Source organism: Gracilinanus agilis, chromosome 2 (genome assembly GCF_016433145.1).
Source record: "Gracilinanus agilis isolate LMUSP501 chromosome 2, AgileGrace, whole genome shotgun sequence".
Taxonomy (NCBI): domain Eukaryota; kingdom Metazoa; phylum Chordata; class Mammalia; order Didelphimorphia; family Didelphidae; genus Gracilinanus; species Gracilinanus agilis.
In genome coordinates, this window is record NC_058131.1 from 509416172 (window position 1) to 509435118 (window position 18947).

An 18947-nucleotide genomic window follows, 5' to 3' on the forward strand; every position below is an offset into this window, starting at 1 on the left:
GCTTTCAGGTGTTCTGATTACTCTTAGATGGTTTCTCTTAGATCTAGTTTCTACATTGAGCATTTTCTCAGTGAGATGTTAGGGTTCTCCCCACCCTTTTTTTATTTTGTCTTATTGATTCCTGATGTCTTATGGTTTGATTAGCTTCTATTTCCAGTTCTAATATTTAGGTAATAATTTTCTTCCTAGAGTTTTTGTATTTCCTTCTTCATTTGGCCAATCCAACTCTTTAAAGTGTTGTTTTCTTCAGTTTTTTTAATCCCCCCCACCCCTATATTTCCATTTGGTTCATTCTATTCTTTTGGGAGTTGTCTTTTAATTGTATTTTTATACCTTCCTTTCCTTTTGGTCAATTCTAATTTTAAGGGACTTTATTTCTTCAATAATTTTTTTTCTGCAGCTGTTGAGTTTTCCTCTAAATTCTCTTATCATTTATTTTTTAAACTTCTTTTTAAGTTCCTCTGTCAGTTCTTTTGGGGCCTGATATCCTTTAAAACTTTTTTCACATGTTTCCTTTTTGGCATTGTCTTCTTCTGAGTTCACATTTTGTTCTTCCCTGTCACTAAAATTGCTTTCTAAGGTCAGGATTTTTATTTTTTGTCTTTTGCTCATTTTTCTAGTTGTCCTCCCCTGGCTCTCTCCTCACCCCCACACATTACCTGTGCCTGTGGAAGTTCTTTGTTCCTGAGATAGAGGAGACACTGCTCCAAGCTTGCAAAGTCCTCTTCTCTGGTAGTTGGTTTAGGTCCAGCTGCCTTTGTTTCTCATGGTGTATCTTTGGAAGAGATGGCACTGCTGGCTTACTCTGGGGAGTTTTGTAGCTGTTTCATCCAGCCAGATTCAGCACTCCATATTACCAGCTTCCCTTTTGTTCCATGGATTGGGCTGGTACCCATTCTGCTGCTTCTCTATCCTTGCCATGCTGCTATGTGGGAATGTATATTCCTATAGTTCAGTTGGTCCCGCTCCTTGCTCCATTGTAGTCTCAGGCACTCTGTTGCCACATGAGAGGTTGTAAGTTTTCTGCCTTCTCTTCCTTTTATACCTGTGAAGAGTAGCTTGGACTTGCATCATTCTTGTTTTATTGCCTCTGGTGAAGTTGTAGCATGTTGGGCTGCTTCAAGTTCTGCCAGTTCTTGCAGATGCTATGGTGTGTGGGTTATTCTCTCTTCCTAACCCAGTGAGATGTGTTCCTTCATATTTCCTTTGTTTCGAGGTAAATTTTTGTGTGTGTCTATGGAGGCATTGGGGGAGCAGAGGGTTCTTTATCTGCTATCTTACTCCATTCTACCACATACTCTTTGATTTAGTGACACTGACCTCCTGACTATTCCATGAGACAAAACACTCCATTTTTTGGCTCTGGGCATTCTTTCTGGCTGTCTCCTATACCTGGAACACATTCTACCTTCCACTCTGAGTACTGATTTCCTTGGATTATTTTATATACTAATTAAAATCCCATCTCCTTCCAGAAACCTTCCCTGATATGTCTTAATTCTAGTGCCTTCTATCTTTTAAATATTTCCCATTTATCCAGTATATAACTTGTCATATATATTTGTTTGTCAGTGGTTTCCTCTGTTAGAATATGAGTACCTTGGAGGCATACTACCTTTTGCCACTTTTTTTGTATCCCCAACTTTTAACTCAGTGCCTGGCACATAGTTGACAATTAAAAATGCTAATTGATTAATCACTTAACATTTGCAGTTTTAGTTCAGTAGTTGCACATCACTGACAAGTTCTCTATAATTAGAACAGGTGACAATTTCCGTCCCCGCCTTGTAAAGAAATAATATGAATTCTGTATTCATTCCAATTAGTCATTATTAACATTTAAAAATAATGGTCTTAGTAGAAATTGTAATATATCAATTGACATATATTGTTCTGTATCATTTAGGAGTCACTACTTCAAAATTAGACTGCTCTTCCTCTAAATCTTTTTTAAATGAGGCCATAATCAAGCTATATCTTTCCGTGGGAAACTTGGTAAGTTATAGTCATACTTTAACTCTTTACATATTTTTTTGATGTATAGTTTTTTTTATTGATACTGTCATGCCCTCTTATAAAAATCAACTTTTTTAAGCTTGGGTGTTAATGTAATGGCCTAAAGACACACTTGGTTCCCTCTTCTTTGGCCATAGGAACTTTATTTTATATGAAAAGTTCTGAGTTTATTAGTATCACTATGAGCACTCAGGAAAATTCATAATACTTATATAGAAGTTAGGATCTCTGCTTAACCTTTATATTTATTTATATCTCATCTCCTTTTTAAGCTCTTTGTGAATGAGGCAAAATTCCAGTTTACTAGGAAGAATTGGGTAATGAAACAACAGATTATATTATTGTTTTTGGATAGACTGGTATTAGGGAGGGGAAGCTGGAAAATAGCTAATATTTTTGTGATGTTTCTCTCAGAGGGACCCCTCTTCTTAAAGTGGCAGAGTCAATGATTCTTTTTAATAGCTTTCTCCTCTATCATTCCTCATGTGAGTGAAAAAATCCCCTACCCCTTATATAAAGATTAGATTTTAATGTTATCAGTAGTCTTGAGATACTTATAATTATAATTCTAAGATGATGATTATTATTATTATTCCTGTTGACTCCTTTAGGAGCATAGGGCCGCAACCATCTCACGCCAATGGACTCTGTTCTGGGCAACTTCCCCCAGCTGGGCCCATGTCATTCCGACCGTTTTTGTTTCATTTTCAGCAGATCTTCGCCAGGTCTGTTTTGGTCTTCCAACTTTCCTCCTCCCTGAAGGGTTCCAGCTCAATGCTTGTCTGGCTACGTTGTCTTCCGGTTTTTTAATTCTAAGATAGTTAGCATAAATCATGATTTTAGCAGGCTTTTGTGAATATCCTGGTGTAAGTATTAAGGTTTTGGATTAAGGAAATAACTGCTTTTGAAAGGCCTTAGTGCCAGCCCCACACTTCATTTTTGCTATAGCAGGCATCCTAACTTGTGATCCATTATACATCAGGATGTTCTGACCTTTAGTTCAGAACCTGGTACCACTCATCACTACCCAGGGATCACTGCTTCCCCCCTTCCCATCAAGTGATTCTTAAGTCATGGTCAAAAGATTTCTTTTACCCAATAAGGACTGTTTCCTAGTTGACCTAACCTATGGATAAATAAGGAGTGCTTCCTACCTGACCTAACCAATGAATATTGCTTCTGGATGCCTCTGTTCTTTGAGGGTTATGACTATTTTGTACTATTTTTGTGCTGGTATAAAAGTTGTGTAATTCTTTGGGGCATAAAGAAAAGTCTCTCACAATGCTCAGGGTCCTCTGGTCGTGACCAGGGGTCCAGCTTTGTTGTGGGATCAGCCCTCCCATAATAAACCTCTTTCTTTATGGCTTGGATATTTTGCTTATCATTTGTGTACCTGTGACTAGAAAAAAAAATTATGCAACACTCAGTCTTCTATTCTCCATAGGATGCTCAAAATGCTATGTTTGCTCTAGTCTCTCCAATTCAGGTATTCAGAATATCTTCCCTTGAGTCTGAGACATCTTATTTCTTTCAAATACATTACTTTGCACATAGCCTATTCTTACACAATGACTTTGAGTAACTCAAGGAGGTGTCTAGACTCATATTCACTTCTGATTGTTTTATTTAAACAAAAAATATTCTCATCTAGTTAAGTCTAAATGAGGATGGTTTCAGCCCAACCTTTGTAATAGAATTATATTCTCTTTAAATATATCTAATTCTTTTCTGGGTTGAGGAGAGATGATTCTGAATGGATGAATGAATGCTCTTCCCAATACCACCACCATACCCATCCAAATAATCATTTTATGGCCATGATGTTAAGTACTATAAAGGTTATTAGGTAGAGGTAGTTTCTATAATATCTATTTTGTTGTAATCAGATCTTCTCAGATTCTAAATGTGACTGTACCAGGTATAAATGTCACCTAATTCATTCTATCATTGTCAAAGAAATTGAAAATAATACAATCTTTTGTTCTGTCTGCCTCTCCTACCTTATCCCTTATTTATCCATTGATATGAGCCGCCACTCTATTCTTTTTCTATTTACTCACATTTGATATTTTGATTTTTCTTTTCCAAAGGAAGTCAAATGTTTTTTCATGCCTGGAATAAAAATTAATGAAAATAGAAATGAAACTATTCATCTGTTCGTATCAAGAGGACTTGCACCCAGCTTGACAGTTACAAACAGCACTTATGCTGGCACCTTTTACTTTAATTTGTCATTGGTAATTTTATTTTGTGATATTTTATGTTTAGCAGTGATACCTATCACAACACATGTAGTTTCTTTCCATTAACAACATTGTTCTTGTAAATAAAATATTTTTGATATATACCTTGTTGATATTGAATTATAGATGAACTAGTCAGACATTTTGGAAGTAATGTCAAAAGAAGATAAAGTTAATTAAAACAGTCATGAACAATATCAGAAATGATGTTGACTTCTGAGAAAATCAAATTGATTCTATTTTATACCTGATGTCATTCTTTATCTCCACTGATATTTTGCATAACTAACTAAGTTGTATTTCCTTGTCTCTGAGTTGTAGCAAGAAAAGCTTATCTCTGCACCACTAAGCTTACCTTAGAAGAATTCGGGTAGACAAAACCAGTACATTTTTCATAGTGATAAGAGAGGAAGTCTGATTCCTTCCATCAATGAAAACCAGATAATCTAGCTCTATTTCCTGCCAACATGCTTTCTATTTTTATCCATTTTTCTTTAAAGTATAAGAAATCTTATAAAAACCCCACCTGTGTGTCTTTAGGAGGAACTAAGGACTCATTTTTATTAGTAACTGCTAGTCTTATCAATAAATTGAACATGCTTAGAACTTTATTGCCTCAGCTTATGTTAATTTCAGTCATTACACTTCCATGGTTAAATGGAATATATGTATGCATACATACATACACATATATATGCAAGTATTTCTCAGATAATTTGGCAAAAAAAATACAAACCCAATTTTTAGATGTTCTCTGTTTATTCATTTAACTAAATGAGCTGTACCCAGGTGACAAAAAAATACCATTCCTTTTTGGAGTGTAAAAAATAAGACATCATGTTACAGAATGATTGTCTAAATCACAGTTATTGCTGAGAATACTGTTCTAGGTAAGAGAAACCAGAGTCAGAGCAGTTATCAAACAAAAATTTTGATAACTTTGCTAAATGTTGGGATGGTAGCTTGTTCAATGTAGAAAAAAATTTTTTTGAAGTCCCAACAATTGATGATTCATTGATTTGGTGAGGAAAATTCTCTTCTCCTCCCATGGTTATGTCTGAGCCCTTAGTCATAGCCTCCTTCCTAGATATAGGTAAGATTCATGCCCTGTTCATTCATTCATTCATTCATTCATTCATTCATTCATTCATTCATTCATTATTTTGGCACTTAATTAGTGCTTAAGGAAAACATTGTAATTGACAAGATGAGGCCAGCCACTAGTTTTCCATTTCTGTGCTGGAAATAGTTTTTTGAGCTCTAATGACATAGTGCTTACATTAGTTTTTTAGCTAATCATGATAATAAATATTGGATCTTATCTTTGATACATATACAGAGAGGTACTGTGATATAGTATCAGACAATCTGGGTTTGAAAAACTTGACTTTCTCCCTTTTAAGCTGTGGGCTCTTGCTAGGAAACTAATTAACTTTTTAGAACCTTATACGACTCATTTGTAAAATGGAGATAATTCTTAAATTATTAATCTGACAAGATCAATGTGAATTCTAAAATTTAACATATAAATTATTCTTAGTAAAATGATGATATATTCATTACTTGGGAGGATGGCTTTTTAACCAATTTGCTTGTGCTTTATATTTCCTTATTTTTACTTTTTCTTCACTGAGTTGGTAGAACTAACCCTAAGATTCAGAAGAAAAAGTGAGGCTATAAGATAGAATGCTTATGAATATATTTATTTAAATTTCCTTTTAAATTATGTTAGTGAAAGATGCCAAATTAACTTTTTATGACCTGTTATCTGTTTTTTAAAGGAAAGTGAAATCCCTTCTTGGATTATAAAAATTCCCAGAGAAGCTATCTCACGAAATAAAGGTAACAATGTACTGTGTAGTCTTTTCCCCCCTATAGATTAGTTGTGATGATGGTTATGGGGATATTCATTATTTGATAAAAACACTGAATGTTGAACTGGCATGGTGGGAAGATGCTCATATCATGCAAGAGTCCTTGCTAGATGTAAGGAAAGACAACTTTGTTTAGTGACCCTTTGAGGATCATTTATATAGTAGAGAAAAAGCATTGCAATACATTTTGAGGAGAGATTTGCCACTGTTTAGAGGATAGACAACAAAGAAATTAAATAGAAAGAGGATGCCCTGAAGAGGACAAAATCTTGCTAATGTTCTTGCTCTAGGGTATCATCAGTGTATTGAGAGCCAGGCCTGGAGTTTAGGAAGACCTGAGCTGAAATCCAGTCTTGGATGTTTATTATCTGAGTGACTCTGGACAAGTCACTTGTCCTTGGACTGTCACAGTTTCTTCATCTGTAAAATAGGAATAGTAATAGCATCTCTCTCCCAGGGTTGTGAAGATAAAATGAGATAATGTTTACAAAATGCTTTCTAAACCTTGATGTTGTTGTTTAGTCATTTCAGTCATGTCTGACTCTTTGGAATTCCATCTGTGACTTTCTTCACAAACATACTGGAGTGGTTTACCATTTCCTTCTCCAGCTCATTTTAGAAATGAAGAAATTGAGATCAACAGGGTTAAATGACTTGCCCAGGGTCACACAAACTAGTGAATGCCTGAGTCCAAATTTGAATTCACAAAGTTGAGTCTTTCTGACTCCAGGCCCAGCACTCCATCTAGCTGACTTCAGCTGCAAACCTAAAAGTGATATATAAATGTTAGTTATTATTATTATTACTAATGGCACTGGGCCTGAAAACACTGTGGAACAGTGTCCTAAATAATACTCAAAACAACTCAAAAGAGGTTGGACTAATCATTCATAGAAAAAAAATTTTGATGAAAAAAATTGCTATAGTCTGGACCAGTGGTTCTCAAACTTTTTTGGCCTACCGCCCCCTTTCCAGAAAAAATATTACTTAGCCCCATGGAAATTAATTTTTAAAAAAAATTAATAGCAATTAATAGGAAAGATAAATGCACATGTGGCCATCACCGACCCCCTGGATCCCTGCAGCACCTACCAGGGGGCGGTGGCACCCACTTTGGGAATCACTGGTCTGGAATATGATGTACAATTAGATGTAGATACTTCATTGGGACATAATATGGATGATGTAGATAGAATTATATATTAATATGTTACCTTATTTATATGTATATTATATATATGACATACCTATATTAATATGTGACCTTGATTCAATTTCCTACTCTAGCATCAGCATGATAAAGTAGATTGGAAGGGTGTTGGATCTGAAGTCTAAGAACCTAGACTCAAATCTTGACCCTTCCACTTACTGTCTCTGTGACACTAGACAAACCATTTAAGGTGTCTGAATATTTAGTTAACTATAAATGAGGTTTAGACTACACGACCTCTGTGGGCCCTTATAGTTCTTATACTATAACCCTAAGATCTTCTCCAGCAGACTACCAACTCAATTGAAATCCCCTCCTCATTCTGAATCTCTCCCTATCGAGTGGCTCCATCTCAACTGCAGTGATATATGGTCAAGCTCACTCCATCTTTTAAAGAAAATATTCCTACCATTCCAACAAATTATTGAGCTTTATTTTTCCACCTCCTTTCTGCCAAAGTCAAAGAAAAAAAACAATCTGTTTACAGTGCTTCTTTCACCTCCTCTCCTCTTACTCATCAATCCTTTGCCATCTGGCTTCTTATCTAATGACTCAACTTAAACTGCTCACTTCAAAGTTACTTCATAATTGGCAAATCTGATTATCTCCTCTCGATCATCACCTTTCTTGACCTCTGCAGCATCTAACATTGTATATCATTCCCATCCTTCTCTTCCTCTTTCCCTTCCTTATTTCCTTATTTATTCCAATTTGTAGATTCACTTCTTTAAAGATTTAGTTCAAGCTCTGTTGTCTTCATGAAGACTTTCCTGGTTCCATCAGATGTTAGTACCCTCTGAAACTACTTTATATTTATTCTGCATGTACTTCCATATACATATGGTCTCCTTCAACAAAATGTAAGCTCTCTAAAGACAGGAACTGTTATGATTTTTGTCTTTTTATTTCTAGAGATAAGTACAATGCCTGAGATGTGGTAGGCATTTAATAAATACTCATTGATTGATATGAGCTGAATAGAGTTGAATAAGATTATAATCTTTGGATAACATAGAAAACTTAAAAGAGGATGGGTCAAAGGTATTTGGGAGTAGAAGGTAAAAAGTTAAGACCCTCTTAAAGGTATATAGAGTTGAATTAGTGAAAATCAGTAGATGAGGTTTAAAAAATATTGAGTAAAAAGGATATATGTTGGGCCAGCTAGGAGATGCAGTGGACAGAGTTGGGAAGACCTAGATTCAAATTTGGCCTTAGACACTTCCTAGATGTATCAACCTGGGCAAGTCACTTAACCCTATTTGCCTAGCCCTTTCCTTCTGTCCTAGAATTGTTGTTGAGACAGAAAGTAAGGGTTTTTTAAAAAAAGAAAAAATAGGTAACATGTTAATAAATAATTGATTACAGCAAGATGAAACAGAAAGTTGCTCATGGGAAAGAAAACTTGTCATAGTTGTCTAAGCAAGTACTATCTCTAGACATAATACACTGCAGAAATATACAATGTACTCTTTAGAAGTATAAATAGGTAGGATAAGCTTAAAATTCTTGTTATACAGTAATTTCTCCCTAACTACTTACAGTTGTTTTTGGTGTATGTACTGATATGTAAGGAATTGTTCACCGATTCTCTTTCCACTTAATGATTCTCTGCTTTTTGTTTATAAACAGGTATTACTCCAGTAGAACAATGGTTTGTCACCCTTTCACTTCAAGAGGGATTAGAAACTTTTACTGCTGAAGGAACCCTATTGGATCTTCTCAGAGGTAAAGAAATATTGTACATTTTCACTAATGAATGAATGACACAGAGTTGAAATGCTGTTTATCCTTTCTTAAGTATGGTATGGTGAAAAATTAGTCCCTCTCCTCTGAATTGAAAATAAAAATAAATTATGGACTCACAGAGTTTGAAAACTGAGTTTAAATATCATCTAGACTAACTACTCCCCTTCCTTCTGAAATCCCTCCTCCCAACCATTACCAGTCAAGGAACTTAGACCCATTCTAGATAGGAGAAATGTTTACCTGATTACAAAGATGACTTATTTATTATATTTTATATGTCTAAAGTTTGTTGGCCATGTGTGTATCCAATTCTGCATGAGGATACCCACCTGCAAAGAAGAATCTAGGGAGGGGACTACCACATATTCATTTTAATGGAGTCATATCCAAACATTTAAATAATATAAGAAGATATAAGGTAGGTATCCACTGGTGGACCTCCACAGTAAGCAGTGTAGCTGAGTGATACAGTGGATAGAGTGTTGGGTCTGGAGTCAGGAACACTCCAATTCTAAGTTCAAATCTGTCCTTATTTTTATTATTATTATTATATACTTATTAGCAGTCACTCTGAACAAGTCATGTAACCCTGTTTGCCTCAGTTTCCTCATCTATAAAGTGACTTGAAAAAGGAAATGGCAAAATCACTCCAATATCTCTACCAAGGAAACCCCAAAAATGTGGTCACAAAGAGTCACACACAACTGAAGTGACTGAACAAAAGCCATGTGTAAGCATAGGTAAAGAATACCATATATTCCTCCCCTGTGTAAGGTGTTCATTTTAACACATATCCAAATGAGACCTGCATGAAAGGTATGCACATAACACAGATTCCTCTTCCTGGGTCTTGGCTAACTGTTGTCTCAAGGGCTCAAGTATCTGAGGACTATGAATCAATTTGCATTTATGTTCGTGATCTCTCTCTGTGTATCGAATTCTGGTGCTCATGGAAACTTGGAGCAGTCAAGGAGGACTGCATTCTCAGTGCACCTACACTGATTTGTGAATTTCCCATGGGTTCACTACTCATCCTCATCTCCCCTCCCTATGTCTCAAGTGGAAGCGGGGATTTGGTCTCTACGCTATGATCCCAGCCTTTCCCTCCAAAACTCAGCCACTTTTCTTACTTTTTTCATATAAATAGGAATAAAATGATGGCAAGAGAAGGTAGACTAAGGAAAGAGGAGGAGAGTATTTTTTTTGGATAGGAACCAGTCAGTATGGAGAAGAGGACAGAAATCTGCTTTTGCTTTGAATAACTTCCCCTATGTGAGAAGGAAGGAGAGACAAAAACTCAAGAGGAGAGCAGTTAATGAGATTGTTTCCTTTCTAGGGGGGAAGGGCAAAAGAAGGAGGATAGGTCAGAGGGTGCTTGGTTATATCCCTGACCATCACTTCCATTTAGTGACAACAGCAGCAACAGCAGCAGCAGCAATGGCATAGTAGTCTCAGAAATAAAGAGCAGAGAAAGAGTACTCATTTAACATACAAGGCTTGCCCCATATCTGCTCATATTAATCTCAAGATGGAGAATTAATACTTGATATTTGTTTTTCTAGTTTCTCTCTCAAAAATCTCCACAAAGCACAGCCCCAGAAATCTGAGTTAAAACAAGGCATTACCAATGAACAAATATTGGGATAGTATATGCTTAAGTGCTTCATCTCTATACCAGTGCAAACACTACATACAAGTTTTGTGTGTGTGTGTATGTAGTTTTTCTTTTTTAAAAATTACTTTGCGAATCCTTCATAAACCCAAATTAAAAAAAAGAAAGAACAATGACAAAATATTGAATAAGCCCTTAGGGACAACTTTTTGGATGGTTTTAAAAATTAATTTAAGATTATTTTATCAACAGAATTTATTTAGAGGTATCTAAATTTTCCTTTAAAATATTTATTTAATTAATTTTGAATATTTCCCATGGTTACATGATTCATGTTCTTTCCATCCCCTCCACTCTTCCCCTCCCAGAGCCAATGAGCAATTTCACTAGGTTTTACATGTATCATTGCTCAAAAGCTATTTCCATATTATTACTGTTTGCAATAGAGTGATCATTTAAAGTCAACATCCCCAATCATATCTCTATTGAATCATGTGATTAAGCAGTTGCTTTTCTTTGGTGTTTCTACTCCCACAATTCTTTCTCTGGATGTGGATAGCTTTCTTTCTCATAAGTCCCTCAGAATTGTCCTGAGTCATTGCATTGCTGCTAGTAGAAAAGTCTATTAAAGTGGTTCCCAAACTTTTTTGGCCTACCGCTCCCTTTCTAGAAAAAATATGACTTAGCCCCTTGGAAATTAATTTTTAAAATTTTAATAGCAATTAATAGGAAAGATAAATGCACCTGTGGCAATCACTACTTTCCTGGATCACTGTAGCACCCAACAGGGGGCGGTAGAGCCCACTTTGGGAATCACTGGTCTATTATGTTTGAGTGTGCCACATTTCAGTTTCTGTGTACAACATTCTCCTGGTTCTGCTCCTTTCACTCTGCATCAATTCCTGGAAATCTTTCCAGTTCACATGGAATTCCTCCAGTTCATTATCCCTTTCAGCATAATAATATTCCATCACCATCAGATACCACAATTTGTTCAGCCATTCCCCAATTGAAGGACATTCTCTCATTTTCCAATTTTTTGCCACGACAAAGAGTGAGGCTATAAATATTTTTGTTCAAGTCTTTTTCCTTATTATCTCTTTGGGTTACAAACCCAGCAATGGTATGACTGGATCAAAGGGCAGTTAGTGTTTTAAAGTCTTTTTTGTATAGTACCAATTTGCTTTCCAGAATCGTTGGATGAATTCACAACTCCACCAGTAATGCATTAATATCCCAATTTTGCCACAACTCCTCCATCATTTATTATTTTCTTTTGCTGTTACATTGGCCAATCTGCTAAGTCTGAGGTGGTACCTCAGAGTTGTTTTTATTTGCATTTATCTAATTATGAGAGATTTAGAACACTTTTACATGTGCTTTTTGATAGTTTTGAGTTCTTCTTCTGAAACTACCTATTCGTATCCCTTGCCCATTTATCAATTGGGGAATGGCTTGATATTTTTGAACAATTGATTTAGCTCTTCATACATTTGAGTAATTAGACCTTTGTCAGAGGTTTTTGTTATAAAGATTTTTCGCAATTTGTTGCTTCCCTTCTAATTTTGGCTGCATTGGTTTTGTTTATACAAAACCTTTTTAATTTAATGTAATCAAAATTATTCATTTTACATTTTTTAATATTCTCTGTCTCTTGCTTAGTCTTAAATTCTTTCCTTTCCCATAGATCTGACAGGTATACTCTTCTATGTTCACCTAATTTACTTATAGCTTCCTTCTTTATAGTTAAGTCATTTACTCATACTGAATTTATCTTGATATAGAGTGTGAAATGTTGATGTAAACCTTATCTCTCCAATACTATTTTGCAATGTTCCCAGCAGTTTTTGTCAAATAGTGGGTCTTTGTCCCCAAAGCTGGGATCTTGGGTTTTTTTTGTACACTATTTTGTTGAGGACATTTACACTAATTCTATTCCATTGATCCTCCCTTTTGTCTCTTAGTCAGTACCATATTGTTTTGATGACCACTGCTTTATAGTACAGTTTAAGATCTAGAACTGCTAGACTCCCATCCTTCACATCTTTTTTTCATTAGTTCCCTTGATATTCTTGATCTTTTGTTCTTCCAAATGAACTTTGTTATAATTTTTTTCTAATTCTATGAAAAATTTCTCGGTAGTTTGATAGATATAGGACTAAATAAATAAATTAATTTGGATAGGATTGTCACTTTTATTAGATTAGGTTGTCCTACCCAGGAGCAATCAACATTTTCCCAATAATTTAGATCTAATTTTAACTGTGTGGACAGTATTTTGTAGTTTTGTTCATATAATTACTGTGTTGGTCTTGGCATATAGATTCCTAAATATTTTGTATTGTCTAGGGTGATTTTGAATGAAATTTCTTTTTCTAACTCTTGCTGGTGATTTGTATTGGAAATACATAGAAATGCTCATGATTTATGTGGACTTATTTTGTATCCTGCAAGTTTGCTAATGTTGTTGATAATCTAGGATTCTTTAAATAGACCATCATGTCATCTGCAAAGAGTGATAGTTTAGTCTATTCATTGCCTACTTTAATCTCTTCAATTTATTTTTCTCCTCTAATTGCTAGTGCTAGTATTTCTAGTAGAATATTAAATAATAGAGGTGATAATTGGCATCCTTGTTTCACTCCTAATCTTATTAGGAAGGATTCTAACTTATCCTCATTGCAGATGATGCTTGTTGATGGTTTTAAATATATACTGTTTATTTTAGGAAAGGCTCATCTATTCCTATACTTTGTGTTTTCAATAGGAATGAGTGTTGTATTTTGTCAAAGACTTCTGCATCTATTGAGATAATCATGTGATGTTAATATGGTCAATATTAATATGGTCAATATGGTCAAAATTATATGGATCATTTTCCTAATACTAAACCATCCTTGCTTTCCTGGTATAAATCCCATCTGATCATAGTGAATAATCCTTGTGATAACTTGCTGGAGTCTTTTTGCTAGTCTATTTAAGATTTTTGTATCTATGTTCATTAAGGAGATTGGTCTGTATTTTTCTTTCTCTGCTTTTTGTCTGCCTGGCTTTGGAATCAGTACCATATTTGTGTCATAAAAGGAATTTGGTAAAACTCCTTCTTGGCTTATTTTGTCAAATAGTTTGTATAGTATTGAGATTAGTTGTTCTTTAAATGTTTGAGAGAATTCACTTGCGAATCCATCTGGCTCTGGGGATTTTTTCTTAGGAAGTTCCTTGATGGCTTGTTCAATTTCTTTTTTCTGATATGGGATTGCTGAAGTATTCCGTTTCCTCTATGCAATTTATATTTTTGTAAATGTTCACCCATTTTACCTAGATTTTCATATTTATTGCCATATAATTCTACAAAATAGTTCTTAATTATCACTTTAATTTCTTATTCATTAGAGGTGAGTCTGGCCTTTTCATCTTTGATACTGTTAATTTGATTTTCTTCTTTCTTTTTTTATTAGATTAACCACTACTTTATTTATTTTATTTTTTCAAAGTACCAGTTCCTAGTCTTATTCATTAGTTCCATAGTTATTTTACTTTCAATTTTATTACTTTCTTCTTTGATTTTTTTATGGTTTCCAATTTAGTTTTTATCTGGGAATTTTAAATTTATTCTCTTTCTAATTTTTAAAATTGTGTGCCCAGTTCTTTTACCTCTTCCCTCTCTGATTTGTTGATATGTGCACTCGGTGATATAAATTTTTCTTTGAGTACTGCTTTGGCTGCATCCCATAGGTTTTGATAAGTTGTTTTCTCATTGTCATTCTTGTCAATGAAATCAGTAATTGTTTCTTTGATTTGTTCCTTGAAGCATCAGTTTTGAAGAATTAGATTATTTGGTTTCCAATTAATTTTAATTTTTCCTCTCCACGAGCCATTATTAATTATGATTTTTATTCCATTATGATCTGAAAAGATTGCATTTATTATTTCTGCTTTTCTACATTTGTTTGCAATGATTTTATGCCTGAGTACATGGTCAATCTTTGTATATGTATCATGAGCTGCTGAAAAGAAGGTATATTCCTTTTTATCCCTATTTATTTTTCTCCAAGTATCTTTGAACTCTAATTTTTCTAAAATTTCCTTCACTTCTCTTCTTTTATATTTAGTTTTTGGTTAGATTTATCTAGTAATGATAGAGAAAGATTAAGGAACCCCATTAGTATTATTTTACTATCTATTTCCTCCTTAAGCTCCTTTAGTTTCTCCTTTAGAAATCTGAATGCTGTACTTATACCATTTGGTGCATATATGTTGAGTACTGATATTTCTTCATTATTTATAATGCCTTTCATCAAGATGTAATTACCTTCCTTATCTATTTTAATGAGATCTATTTTTGCTTTAGCTTTGTCTGAGATCATAATTGCTACTCCTGCCTTCTTTGTTAGTTGCGGCCCAGTAAATTCTGCTTTACCCTCTTATCTTTACCCTGAGCATGTCTACCTGTCTCAAGTGTATTTCTTGTAGATAAAATATGGTAGGATCTGGTTTTTTATCTATTCTGCCTTCTGCTTCCTTTTTATTGAAGAGTTCATTCTGTTCACATTCATAGTTATGATTACTGTCTGTGTATTCTCCTCCATTTTGACCTCCTCCTTTGATTCTGCCTTTTCTCTTATTCCTCTTACCCACCCTCCAACTTTTTTTTAGTCTGTCTCCCCCTTTTCTTCTCCCTAATGTTAATCTCCTTCTTACCCCTCCCCTCTTATTTATTCCCCTCTTACTATAGTGCCTTTTAAATGGCCCCCCAACCTCTCCCTCCCTTGTATTGCTCCCCTCCCCACCAGCTTGTTTATTACCTTCATATTTCTCTATAGGGCATGATACAATTCTCCTCCCCAATGGATCTGATTGTTATTCCCTCTCTGAGCTAATTTCAAAGCAGATAAGATTTAACCTCTTTCACTCTTCCATTTGTATTGGTCTTCTCCCCTCCTCCCCCATGCACTTCTTTATGAAATCTAAAATTTCCTTATTTTATCTCTTTTCCAATTTCTCTTAGTATTTTCCTCTTTTTTTACCCTTAGTTTAAAAATTTTTTGACATTTCATCCTATACAGTTTGTCACTGTGCCCTCTAAGTATACTTCTTCTAGCTACCCTGATGATAACTATTTTAAGAGTTATCAACATCATCTTTTCTTAAAGGAATACAAATTATTTGAACTTATTGGGTCCCTTTTTCCCCTCCTTTCTTAATTACCTTGTGGTGATTCTCTTATGTTCTGTGTTTGGGCATCAAATTTTCTGTTTAAGTTTGGGCTTTTCTTTAGGAATGCTTGGAAGTCTTCATTTTTATTTAATGACCATACTTTCCCCTGCAAGAATATAGTCAATTTTGCTGGGTAGTTGATTCTTGGTTGTAGACCCAGTTCCCTTGCTTTCTGGAATATCATATTTCATGCCTTCCATTCCTTCAGTGTGGATGTAGCCAGGTCCTGTGTTATTCTAACTGTGGCTCCATGATATCTGGATGGTTTCTTTGTGGCAACTTGTAGTATCTTTTCTTTGGTCTGGTCTGGCTATAACATTGCTGGGGGTTTTTGGTTGGGGATTAAATGCAGGAGGTGATCTATGGATTCTTCTAATCTCCACTTTACCCTCTTGTTTAAGGATGTTGGGGCAATTTTCTTGGATAATTTCCTATAGAATGAGGTCTAGGCTTTTTATTTTGTCATAATTTTCTGGGAGTCCAAAAATTCTTAAATTGTCTCTTCTGAATCTATTCTCCATGTCTGTTGTTTTATCAATGAGGTGTTTTATATTTTCTTCAATTTTTTCATTCTTTTGATTTTGTTTTATAGACTCTTGCTGTCTTAAGAAGTCATTTGCTTCTAGCTGTTAGATTCTAATTTTTAAAGACTGATTTTAATCCCAGGCTTTTTGGTCATCCTTTTCCTTTTGGTCTGTTTTTCTTTATAGATCATCTTTCACTTTCTTTGCCTCATTTTCAAGCTGGTGAATTCTGGCTTTTAGAACATTATTTTCTTGTTTTAGTTCATGTTCCTATGTTTTCAGATGACCTATTTTGCTTTTTAAGTTCTTTCTTTCTTTCTTTTCTTTTTTTAACCCTTACCTTTCATCTTAGAATTAATACTGTGTATTGGTTCTAAGGCAGAAGAGTGGTAACAGTTAGGCAATGGGAGTTAAGTGACTTGCCCCAGGGTCACACAGCTAGGAAGTGTCTGAGGCCAGATTTGAACCTAGTACCCTCTACCTCTAGGCCTGACTCTCAATCTACTGAGCCACCCAGCTGCCCTCTTTAAGTTCTTTTTCAATTGTCTTCAGCCTCTCAATTGTTTTTTGAATTGTTTTTTGAGTTTTTTCCAAAGCCTATGTCCAATTCTCTGGAGTTCCTGAGATGTTTTTTTTGGTGTTCTTTGGTCTTCTTCTGTTCCATTTGTTCTTTTTTCATTACCTGGATAGAGGCTATTGATTGTAATTTCTTTTTTTGTTTTTTTACTCATTTCCCACTTTCTTTCCCCACTGTCTTTGGCTGTATTCTTGCTTCTCTGTTTATTTGCTGTATCTGTATGTTTGGGCTATTCTGTCCTGAAGGGGCTTCTCTGGTCTGCTGATTAACTAGATTAGGCTGATGGAGTATTAATGAGCCCTGAGACCAGATCTTCCCCAGCTGCCAGCAGAAGCTGAAGGTGAAGGTGAAGGTGTGGAGGCTGAGGGTAGCTACCCTTTTCTTCCTCTCTACTCCTTTCTGCTAGCTGCCTCCCTACCTACTGCCCAGTCAGAGCCCTGAGCTTCTTGTGGTGGTACCAAGGTACTCTGTCAGGGTTACAGCCTTAACCTTGAGATCCCTGTCAATTGAATTCTTACTATGGGTCTCAGTGCTATAGGTGGGGGAGAGGTGTTGAAGGTTGAGCTTCCCTGACCCCTGAAGGATTCTTATCTGCCATATTGATAGAGAGGATTAAGCCTGGCCTAGCTGATCTGCAGAGCTGGATGTGCTCTGAGGCCAAAATCTCCAGAGGCTGAGACACAAGATAGAGAGTGGTGGCTGAAGGCTGCAGCCAGGCTGCCCTCCTCTCTGCACCTCTCTTCCAGCTGCCTCCATTCCTGCTATGGTCGCAGTAGGTGGGGAAGGGGTCCTAGAACCTTCTTTCATTCTTTTCCTTAAACCCTAAAATTCAGTCTTCTCTGCATACTTTCTAAGTTAAATTGAGCAGGAGGGTCCCCCAGGTCTGTCCTGTTGTTGATTTGGTTTTCTGTCTCTTTTGTTTTTGATTGATGTGGAAGGGTTTTCACGAAGGACTTGACTTTCTCTGCTTCTAAGGGGCCATCTTGACTCCCTCTACCTTTTCTTAAAAATGATATGCATCTACCTAAAGCCATCAGCAAGTATTATTTGTAAAGGGGAAAACCTAGAAATCTTCCTGATAAGATTAGGAGTGAAACAAGGATGCCCATTATCACCAATATTATTTAACATGGCATTAGAAATTCTAGCAATATCAATAAGAGAAAAAAAAGCTAATCATTATTCTTTCCTTTAATTGTTTCCCTTATTTTATGATCTCAAAGTCCTTAACCAAACTTTTTACCCCACTCTGGATACTTCAATTATTCTGATTTTTTTGACATACTATCAGTGATTCTATTGGTACAGAAAACTCTTTGTGAGTAAACTTTCCCTATCAAATACAAATGAACACTTTCTATGCCCTTTATGTTATTAGATTGTTTTATATGGCATGGAACACTTATCCTAGATAGATTCTCCTTCCTTAGCTTATATACTACTCTTTTTTATTTCTCCTCCTAACAGACTATCTACTCTTCCTCAGTTTTCTTGGTAAAATGTCATTTTCTCTTGTCTCTTGGCTTTGGTACTCTCTAAGCCTCTGTCTTGGACTTCATTCTCTTTTCTCCATTAGTGGTCTCATCACTGTGTTCTCTGGATGACTTCTCTGGATGGCTCCCAAGACTATATATCCACCTCAAATATCTCCTCTGAATTCCAGTGATGTATGTACCTTAACTGATTGCTTGTCATATTCTCCTATATAGTCCTTAGGTTTGAAACAGAACATGTCCTAAATGGAATTATTTTCTCCACTAAACCTAGCCTTCCTCTAAACTTTTCTATATTGAAGGTAATATCACCTTCCAAGTCAACTGGATCTATAAACTTGGAACCATCTTTGATACTTTCTTCTCCTTTACCCTCCATAACTAATTAAATGCCAAACCTTGCCATTCCACTTCCCTACTTTTCTCACATAATAA

General features: G+C 35.4%; 1 protein-coding gene across 1 annotated transcript in view; it reads left to right on the plus strand.

Moving 5' to 3' along the window:
* Nucleotides 1–18947, plus strand: part of LOC123234049 (cation channel sperm-associated protein subunit beta-like) — a 218449-nt gene that overhangs the window by 26018 nt on the left and 173484 nt on the right. Inside the window, exons 2-5 of the mRNA XM_044660000.1 lie at nt 1907–1995; nt 4107–4253; nt 6041–6101; nt 8973–9068. Coding sequence (XP_044515935.1) covers nt 1907–1995; nt 4107–4253; nt 6041–6101; nt 8973–9068 — 393 coding nt within the window. The remainder of the gene's footprint in view (nt 1–1906; nt 1996–4106; nt 4254–6040; nt 6102–8972; nt 9069–18947) is intronic.